Raw genomic sequence first — 15,030 nt, forward strand, 5'->3', positions numbered from 1 at the left:
AGAGCTTAATTGTTAATTTTATTAATACAAACGTCATTTAACAATTATTTACTTGGAAAAAGAAAGAAAATACTTCCTTTTAGGTTTGCTTCGAAATAAACACATTCAATAACTTATAATTGTAATGCTTCTGAAAAAATGCGCACTAAAAATGAACTTATTCTCTTTTTTTGGGCCTGAGGGACCTAAAATAGACTTATTTCCGGCCCTTGCCGGTCGGTCCACGGCCTTTTGTGCACGCGCAAGTGCACTTCCCCTCCCCAGGCCACAACCTGGGCTTGGGCCAGAAAAGTGGCCTCACTCTCGATCCCTCTTGGGCTGATTTCGGCCTGGACGACACCGATCGTCCGATCTTTAGGGTTTTGATCGGACGGCCGAGCGTCGATATCGGGGAAACAAAACCCCTCCTTCTCCTCAGCCGCCGAAACCCTAGCCCATTTCCCTCCCTCCCATCTCACATCGCCGCCCTCCCCTCCGCGCCCCCGAGCGGCGGCGGCGGCGCCCTCCCCCACAACCAACGGCGCGGCGCCCTCTCCCCGAACAACGGCGGCGTGGAGGCGGCTGCGGCCCGGCGGGAGCGGGAGGGGCGGCGGGCCGGACCTCGCCTCCGCCAGATCTGGCGGCATGGAAGCGGCTGTGGTCCGGCGAGGGCAGGAGAGGCAGCGGCGTCGTCTCTTTCTCTCTCTCTCTCTCTGCATGGTGGGGAGGTGCGGCAGTGGTGGTGGTGGCGGACGTCATGGAACGCCGGTCGGGCCTCGCCTCCGCCAGATCCGGCGGTGTGGAGGCAGCTGCAGCCCGGCGGGGGTGGGAGGGGCGGCGGGCCGGACCTCGCCTCCGCCAGATTCGGCGGCATGGAGGCGGCTGCGGTCCGACGGGGGCGGGAGAGGTGGCGGCGTCGTCTCTTTCTCTCTCTCTGTGAATGGTGTCGGTTCTCCTGGTGATGCTAACCGAATAGGACTTAGTATAACAGATGGGAGTTTGTTTCCTATTTTTGTGGAATCGGACATATTCTTTTTTTTTCCCGATTTTTCTTTTACCGCGTTGATGAATCGGATTCGTTCCGGTTTTTTTTCACCTGGTTTTTTTGACGGACGATGGAAGCACCTCTTATTTTTTAAGTAGTAGTAGATAGAGATGTGGGAGGGTTCATTATAGTGGCTTGACATTGGAACCCTCAGGTGTCGCTCAAGTGTTGCACTATAGCATGAGCTTGGCGCCCCCCAACCAAAACTAAAACAAAATATTAGGCTCATTTGATTTAAAGGATTTATGAAAGAAATTCATAGGATTCAAATCGTATATAGAAAATTTTTCTATTGGACCCTTTGATGCAAAGTATTGAAACTTTACAATTCCTATGAAATGGCTTATTGCATGTAGATTTTGGAGAAAACTTAGTAAGCTCCAAACTTTTGCAAAATTAATCAAATTCAAGTTTTTGTAATCCCCTATTTTACACTATTTTTATAAAAATTCTATGTTTTTCATATTCCTCTGTTTTTTAAAAGGAGCCCTTACCTTGTTCACAATTGATTTGAGTTAGCAAAGTACCAATTGTAATTGAACATAATTTTTATCTGATTATCAGAAGCATTTCATTTACCAACTACCACGTTTGTGCCTTTTATTTCAAATTCAATTCAGAAAAGCATTTGTGCCTTTTATTTTAAATTCAATTATGAAACGTGAAATCTCATTGAAAGACATGGTGTAACTGCACACAAAGATCTTTATTTATTTTTTGAGATTACAATATCCTAATTAAGATATAAATGACATGACCATACTTTAAAAAAACATACTAGAGTACACAATCCAAACTTTTTAGGGCCATGGTCCCATTCAAAACACTAGAATAAGTTCGAAAACCTCCTTTTAGTAGTTGCTAATCCCCTTAAACTTGATGCCCTAAATGTGTCCATGACCTAATACAAAGGCAGTCATATATAGGACTCGACACTCTTTATTACTTACCTTCCAATGGAACGCAGTGCAGTATAATTAAGCAAGCAGGTAATTATTACTAATTAATTAATTTCCCTTGAGGCCACTTGCGACGCGGAGCAAGATCGTCTCGGCGGTGATCCCCGGCCCGAACGCCATCAACGCGCCCCAGTCGGCGCCCTCGGCGCCGTCGGCGGCGAACCGGCGGCGCAGCTCGTTGAGCACGAAGATCACCGTGGTGCCGCTCATGTTGCCGTACTCGCGCAGCACCTGCCGGCTCGCCGCCATGGCGCCGTTGTCCAGCCCGAGCGCCTCCTCGATGAGGTCCAGGATCCTGCGGCCGCCAGGGTGGACGGCCCAGAAGAGGTCCTTCCACCTGGCGGCGACGCCGATGGCGCCGAACGCGTCGGCCAGGCACCGCTTGATGTTGCCGGCGAGCATCTCCGGCAAGCCTCTGGCGATGTGGTACTCCATACCGCCCTTCTTGTGCTGGACTGTGATGGCGCCCTCGCTGTCGGGGACGGTGGTCTGCGACGCGAATGCCATCTCGAACAGCGGGCGCTCCACGGCGTCGACCGGGTCGGCGCCGACGATGACGGCGCCCGAGCCGTCGCCGAACAGCGCATGGGCAACCAAGGTGTCTGTGTCTGTGTAGCCCTCCTCCGGGCCGTAGAACGCGATGAGGCTGATCTCGGAGCAGGCGACGAGGACGCGCGCACCGCGGTTGTTCTCGGCGAGTTCCTTGGCGAGCTGGAGTGCCCTGCAGCCGCCGTAGCAGCCGTGGAGGCTAAGGATGGTGCGGCAGACGGTATGGCGGAGCCCGAGGAGCGACGCCAGCCGGCGGTCGCTGCTCGGGGCCTTCAAGTCAGAGTATGTGCTGAAAATGAGGTGGGTGATGTCGGTGGCCGGGCGCCCCCATTCTGCGATGGCCATCGACGCGGCGGCCGCGGCGAGCTCCGGCACGGCGTTGGAAGCGATCTCTACCCTCGCATCGAGGGATGGAAGCTTGCGATCGGAGAACTCTGGATGGGCCTTCATGACCTCGTCGTTCACGTACGTGTACCGATTTTCGATGCCGGATTTCTTACCTGTAACATATATCAACCATATTAATTATATAATATAAGCACGCAAATTCCTCCAACACTGGCTCAAATCATAAATATTTAACGTTTATAAATTCAATTGAAACTTTTAGCCATCAATAATATCTCAATACCATTATAAAATACATAGTCATGCACACACATTGATATTTCTTGAAAAATACAATTATAATACCTTGAGCTTATTACTCTCTCTGATTTTAAGTACTCTTGTATGATATTATTGACTTTCGAACACAGGTATTTGATTCTTCATCTTTTTTTAAAGAAATACTACAAATACGTAAAAAGATAAGTCATGGTTAAAAAACATTTTATGATGAAACAAATAGAATTAAAATAAATAATATTTACATAGTTTATAAATAATACAAATGATCAAATGACATATCCAAAAGTTAAGAGCACCATATATTTTAAAAATAAAGGTATTAAATTTTATCACCTTATTATAATATACTAGAATTTTATGGGCTAAGTTTCAACGATTTGATCGAATTATATCCTAAATATCAAATATTTATGATCTATGGGAATATAATTTTCTAAATCATTTTAATTGATTAAATTATAGTTGCGTCAGTTATAAAATGGCAAGATAACCACTCTTATCACTGTCCTCACCTACTAGATCAAGTCTATCATAGAAATATCTATTCATGTCATCAAAGGAAGATCAGAGAGTATGAATTGGCATAGAATTCTTCGAGGGTCTGTCACAATTTTTAGATTCCCCACAATTATTGATACCAAAAAAACATTGTTGTGTATTAATTGAGGACTTGCTCCAGAAGTTAGCAAAGGAATCTGTTAATAATGGCATTTTCTTGTGCAGATACAACAATCTTGCCCCTAAGATATACACTATAATGGGTTGACTATGGGTTGGATGCTATTCTTTAACTCTGTACCGCTCTAAAACTTTTAACACATATTTTATACATTAATTAAATGACATCAATTGGAGAACTCATCAACTAAATTAAATATGTAGATCGTGATAAGCTATACAACTTTGATATAGAGCATATCTCTCTATCCGAGTTTATTTGAAAAACTCAAAATGTCATTTTTTTTCTTTCAAATGAATATTTGGACCCTTAATAAACAATCTCAAATGAAAACAGGTTCCACTACAAGTTATAGATCTCACTGAGAGCTACAATATCCGTAAAGTTTGTCATCATCCGACTTCATATAAAAAGTATTATGATTTTTTTTTCATATTCCAGTGATAGTCCCATATTTAAGGTCCAATTTTATAAGAAACCGTCTGCAATAGTTGATATTTATAGGAATTTTTTTTGGTGAGAACTGCCTATGACTATTTAAAAAGTACACCTATAAAAATCATTTTATTGGTGGTTCTTTAAGATTTTGTCCTGCAAAAACTTTTTCTTTATTCTTTGATAATGACTAAATTTAAAAAATTATAGAGAACTAATTTTAGCTTTAATTAAGGTGAATCAAAGTTTTATATGAGACTTACAATATTTTATTTAATATGGCAAGGCCCATCTTCTTAAAATATTTCTTTCAATATGATTATTTACTTACGTAGACTATGATTCGATATGTTATACAACCTGATATTAGTGAATCACTATATATAAGAAATATTCTAAGAAAATTCTAATTATGTCATATTAAAGGAAATACTACAATGATCTCTCTCTCTCACACACACATATATGAATATTTTACCTTGATGGGGCTTGCGAATTTGCAAGAAATTTTCAAAGTTTGAACTTTGTAAAGAATCCCAAAATAGATACAAGAGCTTGTAATGACTATACTTTTTAAGACACCAAAATGATCTAAATATCAAACCTTTCTAGTATAAAGTTGTACATTGCGTAGAGCTCTACAGTGTTAATATAGAACTTGTCTACATCTAAGGTTGTTTAAAAAAATAAGAAAACATTTTAAAAAATAGATTTAAGAGCTTTAACACATATTTTGGCCCCTCAATGATCGCAAATAAAAAAAACTTTCAACTGTAAAGTTTCATCGAGAGCTATAATTTCATATAAAATTTTTCATCATCTGACTTCATGTAAAAAAGATACACCATCCGTCTAAAAATATAACAACTTCTAACATTCAGAATCTGTCCCAAGTATAACAACTTCTTCACCAACATTCTCTTTCGAACCAATCACAACTTTCCACCATTTAATTTTTTCACCTACCTCTATTTCTCAACCAATAACAACCTCCCTCCATTAAATTCTATCCACTTTCTTAATGACCGTGTTCAACCTTAAAACTTTTAATATTCTAGGACAAAGGTAGTATTTTCTCTTGAAATAGGTTCGCTCCTATTTTTATGGGTGGTAACCGTCCAAATAAATTGATTTTTACATACCTTATTTTCTTAAAATAATCACCTATAAATCATTCTATTTTTATAGGTCATACCTTTTTTTTGAAAGAATTTATAGGTGGTACCTTAGGAAAATCGCCAGTGAAAATATTAATAGAACTTTTTTTTATGGTTTTCTTAAGTAATAGCCTGTAGAATTAGGCTTTCACAGCTAGACGGTCTGTGGCCCTGAGATGGCCTACGTTCTTTTTACATTTGGTCCGCTTGCAGAAGAATGCCGAGGTCCACAAAAATCTTTTTTTTTATAGTGTTGTTACGTTTCAAATAATAAGATGGGCGAAAAAATGGTTGGAAACGGCAGGAACAAATTAACGTATACGGTCGATGTGCATGCGTGCTTACAGATCCTCTCGAGCTTCTCCTTGAGCTGAGGGAGATGCTCGCTCTTGGTGACGCGGAAGTAGAAGTCGGCATATTCATCCTGCGATCTGCGAGTCTCCGGGTTAGCCGTGGCGATGGCGAGCACGGTGGCCGGGCCATCGGCGCGCTGTGCTCGCCGGATATCTTGAGTGGTGACGGTGGTGGCCGCCGCTGCCTGATGATGAGCAGGTGCCATGAGTATCGCCTGGCAATGCAAGCGAGCTAGCTAGCTTAGCTTAGGTCGAGTATTGTGCAGTACTCAATCGATCGGGGAGAGCTACTTGATTTCATGATTTGGGCAAAGCTGAAACTAGGCTCTATTTATATTGTACGGTGCCATCTCAATATTAATTTTATACCGTGGAGATCTCTGGTGATTGGTGAAGCTTAGGCACGACTAAATTGGTCGAGTACGTTGGTCGTACGTACGCAATCGCTTTGATTAACCACCATAAACCGCGAGTTTTGAAGGGAAGTGATTCAAATACTACCTCCTTTTACGACCATCTTATCGATCTTTGCAAGGACCAAAAGTAGTATATACGACACTCGGTGATTTCAAAAAGAAAGTGAAATTAATGCAAGTTGCGAATGCTTTCATATCTCTTCTCTATCTCTATTATTATAAAAATTGAAGATGTTTTTAATCAAAATTTTGGTATGTCGTCGTCTGAATCCAAGTGCGATTTTGTATTAATTCCGTTTCACCCGCCGTCTCCAAGATGAAGCAGAGAAACCGCAGGGGAAAAAAAAAGGTAGTAACCAGGTGCAAACCCACTCCTGGTGGCCAACACGTGGACAACGCAATGATCCGACAGAATGCTCTGTCGGCTTGGCTCCAAGCGCAGCGCTAGGACGTAAACGCTAGATGGCCCCGGCTCCAAGTGCAGCACTCGGCTCTACGCATCTCCGCATTCCTTATCTGCCGGGTTCGCCGCCTCTCTCGACTTCTGCCACCACTGCCACCGATGTTGTCCCCCAACGTCGCCATATCCCGATGTCGCTCCCCAACATCGTCTTCCCCCACCGCATTCTCCTCCACCTTCCTCTTGACAAGCTCGCCGCCAATGCAAATTAAATTGATGCTCACCCCCAACGACGCCCTATCCCGTTGTGTTCCTCTTATTGCTGTTGTTAGAGTTTGTGTTGAATATGTGTATATAGTCTGTTACAGTTTAGAACTTGGAGTTATAATAGGTGTTAGAACTAGAGTAAGAGTCGGACTCTATCCTAGCCTTTCTCTTAAATAGAGGGGCACACCAATTGTAACCGAAAGACGACAGTAGCATAGGTGTGGGTACGATAGGCCGGCGGCCTAGCCGGTGGAGGGTCGTGGATATCCGGATACACTGTAATATGCTGGATCAGGGAGGAGCGCCCGTAATCGGTAACCGGGAGATGTAGACATCGGCTGAACTCTATTATCAAATATCGTATCTCGGTGTCGTCTTCATGTTTGAATCTTTTATGATGTTTCTTCCATGTTCAGTTTCCGAGATATATATCGGGTCGGTTTTATAACAGTTGTCCAACGTTGAGCAAGGCCATGGCTAAACCGCAGGAGGCATCGGGCGAGCGAGGAACCTAGCGATAGACCCTGAAGATGGGAACGAGGACAGGCAGGTAAATTAAGCAAGATTTTAAATCTCCGGCTATAGTTGTTTAAGAAGTGTTCTAACTATTTGCTCTCGTGTACGAGCAATTCGTGTTGGAGGCGCTGGGCGTTAGATCACCGCGTTGACCACGTCGGTCATCAGGAGCATGTATGCACGGGAGATGATTATAATTTTACTGGATTTCACTGTTTTTTGGTTTTACATATGTATATGTACCATGGTACTCTCTCCGTTTTAGGTTGCAAGATGTTTTGACTTTGGTCAAAATCAAAATGCTTTAAATTTGACTAAATTTGTAAAAAAAGTAGTAACATTTTTAACCCAATATAAATTTGTTATGAAAATATATTCAATTATTGATTTGATGAAACTAATTTAATATTATAAATATTACTATATTTGTTTACAAACTTAGTCAAACTTAAAATAGTTTGACTTTCTTATAACCCAAAATGGAGGGAGCAGAAATTAATTAATGGTCAAAATTAGATCTTGAAGGCAATAGTTTCTTGATTGATAATTCATACAAATCAGTTTCACTTATGAAATTGCTCAGTCTAATCCAATGCCTTGTTTATTTTATGCAGTTTAATTAATTAGTTCAAACCTGCCAACTGAAACAAACGTACCATGCGACACAACATAACATGGGACACTTAATTATGCCAGACCACGCTTCATTTTTTATTCCAATTTTCATATGAGACGTCCCGTTGTAACGTATGGGCATTTTACTAAGTATAAATAAACTTGTGTGTGTCACCGACCACCTTATTACATTCTACTCCCTTCATCCCATATTATAAGGGATTTTAACTTTTTTGCTTGTACTGTTTGACCACTCGTTCTATTCAAAAAAATTTGTGTAAATATAAAAAACGAAAAGTTGTACTTAAAATATTTTGGATAATAAAATAAGTCACAAATAAAATAAATAATAATTTTAAATTTTTTTAAATAAGACGAACGGTCAAACAGTACAAGTAAAAAGACAAAATCCCTTATATTATGGGACAGAGGGAGTACTTGTACAATACAAATGGTTCGAGTAACAAAAATTACACCAGCCAACCAATGAATAAAGTACACTCCCACTGTTTTTATTTATTTCGTTAACTTTTTGACATATATTTGGTGATTTTATAAAATTATGTGTAAATATGCACTGCAAAAAATTGAAGATGTTTTTGCCGGTATTTTGGTACGTCATCCGTGTATGAGTTGGTTTTTAAGTTCGTTTGCTTTTAGAAATACAAATCCGTATTTGAGTCGGCTTTTTAATACAGAAGGAATCATATAAGAAATATGTTTAAAAAAACTCGCATGCTAACTTGAGACAATCAAATTCCTAACTGCAGCTCATGATTTTCTAAAAATATATACAGTATATCCAAGCAAACTCCCACAGTGAATTTCATCTTAACTAAACCATATAACAATAATAAGATTAAAATAGACCTCACCCGTTGCAACGCACGGGCATTTTTTCTAGTTCATTGGTAATTATAGGTGTTTTCCCCACCTCCACAGGCTGAAAATACAAAAAAGGGGAACCTTTAAGTAATTATAGGTGCCGGTTTAACAGAAAAATCGACACCTATATTATACTATAGTTGTCGGTTTAAAAAAAAACGACACCTTTAATATATTATAGCTGCCGGTTAAATAAAAACCGACACATATAATATATTATAGATGCAGGTTTTTTAAGAAAATCGGCACCTATCAAACGAGCCGAGTTGATCGAGAGAGAAAACCGGGGGCGCGACCGATCAAGTGGATAAAGTCGCACGAGTGGATGGATAAATGCGTCCTTATCCACTCGCCCGGCCCCCTCCACTCACCTGTCCCTCTCTCTCCTTCTCTCTTCCCCCATTCTCCTTCTGCATCTAGCCAGGGCGAGTGGCCGGTCGCGGTGGACGGCGGAGGTGGCGGGGTCGGTATCTTGGCGAGCGACTACTCGCGGTGGGCAGCAACGGGGAGGGGGAGGGGAGTCGGCGTATGGGCGATCGGCCTGTCGCGGCAGACGCTGGCAGTGGTAGGGTTAATGCTGCCTTCCCATGGTGGCACGTGGGGGTGCGGGTGGCCGGTAGACCCCTCCAGGGTGGCGCGTGGCGAGCGGCTGGCGGCCTCCCCATGGCGGCGTGCAGCGGGGCGGCTAGCGACCTCCCCACACATTGTCGCTGCCGGTGGCGCCCTCCCTCCCTCCCGATGGCCTCAGAGCTTTCCAAGTCTTCCAGATCCGGAGTCTCGTGTGCTTGAAATTCTCATGTGCTTAATTTTGTTCATTGATGTTCTTGGGTATCTTTCAATCTCGATCTCGGAGTATGGTTGTTTGTTCTTATTGGATGGGATGTTGATGAATGAAGATATCGATGAATTGTTCTTTGATGAGATACTGTGGGATAAAATCGAACCGATACATCGAGCGGGATATTTTTTTGATTTGTTGGACCTTATAGGTGCCAGTTCCTAGACACTGGCACCAATCATTTCTCCTCATTGGTGCCGCTTTGGGGATGTCGGTTGGGAAACCGGTACCTATATATGTGGGTTTTTCAACTGGCATAATGAAAAAATAAACCACAAACAAAATAAATGATAATTATATATTTTGTGTAATAAGATGAATAGTCAAACTTACGTATAGAAGATAACGTCATCAAAAATTAAAAAAATATTGGTTTCTTTAATTCACGTTTATGGCTCCATTTTAAAGAAGAAATAGGTCCACTAAATAATAAAATGGCTTTGTTACCTGTTTATGCATTTGGCAGTGATAATAAGATACTAGGTAAAAACAAAACCGTTACTGTCACCGCGTCTGCCGTATAGCACGAAGAGATGTCGTGGCCTCGCACACGGACCGGTCGTCCAAGGATGCACAAAGCCATTATCACACATGTCCAAAAATCAACATCATCAAACATAAAAGTAATATATTTAAAATAATTTCTTTCATTCATGTTTATGGACCTTATTTTTAAAAACAAAAAGGTCTATATCACCAGTAGATAATAAAATGGCTTCGCTACCAGTTTAGGCAAGTGGCAGTGATAACCTAGAGAAAGAACAGTTCTAAAAAAAAAACTAGGGAAAAAAAACAAACTACCGTTAGTGTCACCGCTGCTGCCTCATGAGGTACGAACGAGTGACGTCGTGGCCTCGCACGTAGGGCGGTCACCCACTGATGCATAAAGTCATTATGTTTTTTTATTTTAATTTATTACATACCAGAGACACACGCGCATATACCACTACACATACAATACCACAATTCTTTAATCTCACTAAAATTTTATTAAAAATTGTATGTGCGTAATATTTGTATACATCAAATTTAAGTTTAATGGATAGTATTATACACCCATAATTTCACCACCAGTCGTGCTTCCCCGCCGATTCAACGAAACCCAACAGCCTCCGTCGCAGTCTCAAGGTTGCTACACAAGCTACAGACTCATGCCTGCCGCCACACTACCACAGGTTCACAAAGCCACGGCGATCACAAAATGGACTGCTTGTTGCAGGGTAGCACTTCCTCCGTTCAAAAAAAAATTACTCACTTCTAGATTTAAATATACATATCCATATTTAAACCTAGAAATGATTTTTTGTTGTGAGTCAAGCTAGCTATATCCTCCCAATCTGCCCTCGAGGTTGGAATGGGACAATCCGAGTGGACAGGATGACATACCGCCTTCTCATATGGGTGGTTGACGTGTGAGCCCATTAGTTATAGCGTACGTGTCAGCCACGTTAGATATATTGAAGAGGCTGCATGATCGGAAGTTTTGTTCACTGAAGTTTACAGTTCAAAAATTTGTTGACGGACCCAGCGATGCGTTATACAAACATCCTAGATAGCATTTAGGATATGATCGGAATGTTTAGGATATATAGATAGTTTATGCATGGACCCTATTCACAATTTTGGTTTGTACCTTTAAGATAGCTCTAGAAATATAAATGGACCAATGTCACAGCTAAAAATTTAGTCAATTTGGCAACTCGAAAACACAAGCGCACACAAGGGCAACTATCCCTCGCGTCGCCCCTCGCGCGGGCAGCTCAGGGGCAAACCCTAGCCGCCGCCGCCGCCCACACTCCATCCTCTCTCTGCCTCGCCGCCGCCAGACAACCGTGTGGGGTGCCAGGATGGCGGCGATGGGGCCAAAACGTGGCGCCGCGCACACCGCCTTTGGCGCGAGGGAGGCGGGGTCACGCGCGACGAGCCGGTCGCCGCGGGGCACTCGCCGGCGGAAGGCAGTGACTCCGGCTTCGCTGAGGCCGGATCTCATGCTCCCACGGCTAGATCTGGCCGCGAGACGCGACGGGTGACGGCGTAGTGCACTGCGGCGGGGCGGCGGCGGGCAACGACAGCGAGTCTAGGCGGCGCAGGGCAGCGCGTGCGCGGCGGTGAGCGGCGACGCGGAGCGCAAGCGGCGGGGCATGACGGAAGGAGAGCTGCAGCGGTGGTGTTTGCCTCGACTTCTGCCACCGTACCTTTGGTCGGCACTGGCCATGCCGCAGGGCTGTGTCACGCCCAGAAATTCACGAACCAGAATTTCTAAGCTGAATGTGTATTAAACCCCTGTCCAGGACCAGCCAGGGTACACAAACGACAATTGTTGACATACAGATCCACGTCTTACAAAAATATAAAAGATTACAAATGCAGCGGAAAAAGTAAAACAAGGTAGACTTGAAAGCTTGACTTCTGCAGCGGGGCGACTCCACTCCACAGGCAATCCTTGACGGCAGCGATGAAACCAACCTCAACGAGACAGCTCCAACTGAGAAGAACTTCAACTCTGGTGTGGGGGAAAAGAGAGCAAGACTGAGTACTACCCACTGTACTCAGCAAGTCATACCGGAAGAAAAGGTATGATGCAGGATATATCCAAGGGAGGCTAAAGGTTCTTTAGCATAAAGCTAGCATTTAAAAGCAGTAGTTGAAAGCAGTAAAAACTGTTGTAGTAATTAATCAATATAAACCAATCACTGTCCAACGCTACACTACGTTACAACAGGCCCAACCAACCACCTGAACTACACCAGTTCAAAAGCTAACTAGGGGTGGGACTAATCACGGTGAATCTAGTCGACTGCCCATAACCGCGAGCACGGCTATTCGAATAGTTTTACTCTGATCAGAGGTGTACAACTGTACCCACAAGACACAGCCCTACGACACGTTTCCGTGCGCCGACATGCCACCACGACATACCGGAAAGAGGACGTGACAGGACCCTTCGCATAACCCCCTCTAACCAATCGCACCACACCTCAGGTTTCACCCCCACTCCTCGCAAGGCAGCGGGCAGTCCCCTCTCGTGCCACGGTGAATCCGGCAGCCGATCAACCGGACACCCCGGCCGACCCAACTCCATCACGCCCACCCTTGCCTGGGTACGTCGGCTAGAGGAAAGCTACACTACAAGCCCAGCCGTTGCCCACGCTGGCTTGTGGTAAGTACGATAAGTTCTTCCAGGGCATCCCGCGAACCGGTCCTTAATCGCCATGGGCACGACTAGCAAAACCATGCACCCACAGCCCACCATATAGTGTATTTTAATTAACTAAATCCAAAGCTATGCCAATAATCAAAGTCTATGCATTAATGTGATTGCCCTTTGAGTACTAGTTGAACTAAGCATGGCTAAGCATTTCCTTAACCAACATCTAGTCATTTTAAAACCCAAGTTATCAATGGCATAAGGTAAACAATCTATGGCTGAGTAGTAGGACCCATTCCACATGATATTGTAAAACAATGTAACATTTAATAAAAATGCGGGACATTTGTAAATTGGGTACAATATGATCAATTGTAATGCATGACTTGCGTTGCTAGCGCACTGATGAGACCACAGCAACGTCTTCGGGAAACCGCGGATCGACAAAACGGTCGAAATCTACGCGACAAACAAAGCACATAAGAAAAACATGCTATAAGTCTACTGAAACAGGAAACAAAACCATTTTTATTGGATTCTATACATTTTTATGTATTTACTGAGACTTGAATGGACTTAATCGGAGATCGGATGAATTAGTTATGATTTTTGGAAGATTATCTGTGTTTTTACTAATAAAGAAAAGTCCATATTTGTTTATTGCGCAATAAATCCCCAGGGCTGGCGTCATCAAGGAGGGGACGGCGCCGGCAAGCGGGACCAATGGGTCAGCGGCACAAGAGGAGGAGGTGGCCTGGCGGGTGGGCCCCACCAGGCGGTGGCTCAAAGGGGAGGAGGAAGGCGGGCTGGCTTGGCTTGGCTTCAAGCCGGCTGGCCGGTCATGGTGAGCGGCGGCGGCACCGAGGCGCGTCGGCACGGCAAAAGCGGCGGGCGGCGCGGCAGAGAGAGAGGAAGGGAGGGGAGAAAGAGGGAGGAGAGGGAGTTCTCACCATGGGGTTGACCGACGCGAGAAGAGGCGACGGTGGATGACGGCGGCAAGCGGCGAACGGCGAGACGAGCGGGTGGACGATGTCCGGAGTGACCTAGGGGAGCAAATGGGAGGATTTAGAGGGAGAGAGGATGTCCATGGCGAGCGGCAATGCCGGCCGAAGGCGGGGAAAATGGGAATGCTCACCGGCGCGCGAGGAAGAAGGGGTTCCGGTGGCAAGCGGCGGCAACCGTGCGGCGGACGAGGTGCGGGTGGCACCGGCGTAGCTAGCAGCGGCGATTGCATGGTGTGGCGGCGGCTGTAGTGGCGGCGGCACGCGGCCGGGGATCGGTGGCGGCGGCGGCGCTAGCGGCGAGCGGCGCGGGCGTGATTGAGGGCACGAGAGAGAGCAGCGAGAGCGAAAAGCGAGAGAGGGGGACACGGGGAGAGTTTTATAGGCGGAGAGGGGAGGCGGACGTGGCTGGGGGCGGCCGGATTTCTCGCCGACGACGTGGGCAGGTGGGGGAGAGAGAGGGGGATTCGAATTTGAATCCCGCCGTTGCGGGGTGCGCGCGCGAGTGGGAGGAGTGGGGAAGTGGGCGGGTGACGTGGGCGCGGGACATGAGCGGAGTGGGGGCATGAGGTGGAGCGGAGGAAGCGGCGGCCCGGGCGGCTTTGGTGGTGGTTGCCGCCGGCTTGGGGAGCGGCGGCGGGAGTTGGAAGAAGGGGCCGATAGATGGGCCCCACCTGTATGTGACCCGGAGGGGGAAGGGAGGAGCCAGCTTGGGCCGGCCCAGCCGAGGGAAGGCCAGCGCGGGAAGAATGGGCTGACGGCCCAACAAAGGAAAAAGAGGGAAAATAAAAAGAAGAAAGGAAAAGGGATTTTCCTGGGATTAAATATTGCACGTGCTCATTTTTAATTGGTTAAAATTATTTTTTGGGCTCTGAAAATTCCACTAAAAATCCTGTTAGCATATTTTGACATGTAGAATCCAAGAAAAATTCCACATACCGATTCCGATTATTATTTGCATTTATTAATTAGGGATTCATCTCTAGGTTAAATTAAATCATTTCTTCGGACGATTTATTTTATGAATTTTAAAGCAAGGAGGGGAACTTCAGGGCGTGACAGGCTGGCGGCGCCCAGATCCGCTGCTCCTTTGTCGGCTCTGCTGGATACGGGGTGGTGTGCGTGGCTTATCCCTACACCACTTCGTCTTGGGGTGAA

At 44.9% G+C, this 15,030-nt stretch overlaps 1 protein-coding gene across 1 annotated transcript; it reads right to left on the reverse strand.

Annotated features, from left to right (window-relative positions):
- Window positions 1-1,874: 1,874 nt before the first annotated feature.
- On the reverse strand, window positions 1,875-14,191 carry LOC107278066 (chalcone synthase 1; the record flags this gene model as incomplete). The annotated part of the gene is made up of 3 exons (XM_015790505.2): window positions 1,875-3,032; window positions 5,779-5,971; window positions 14,156-14,191. Coding segments are annotated over 3 exons (1,230 nt in total), but the record flags the coding sequence as incomplete, so codon positions are not given.
- Window positions 14,192-15,030: the final 839 nt, after the last annotated feature.

Source organism: Oryza sativa, chromosome 7, assembly GCF_034140825.1.
Source record: "Oryza sativa Japonica Group chromosome 7, ASM3414082v1".
Classification (NCBI taxonomy): Eukaryota; Viridiplantae; Streptophyta; class Magnoliopsida; order Poales; family Poaceae; genus Oryza; species Oryza sativa.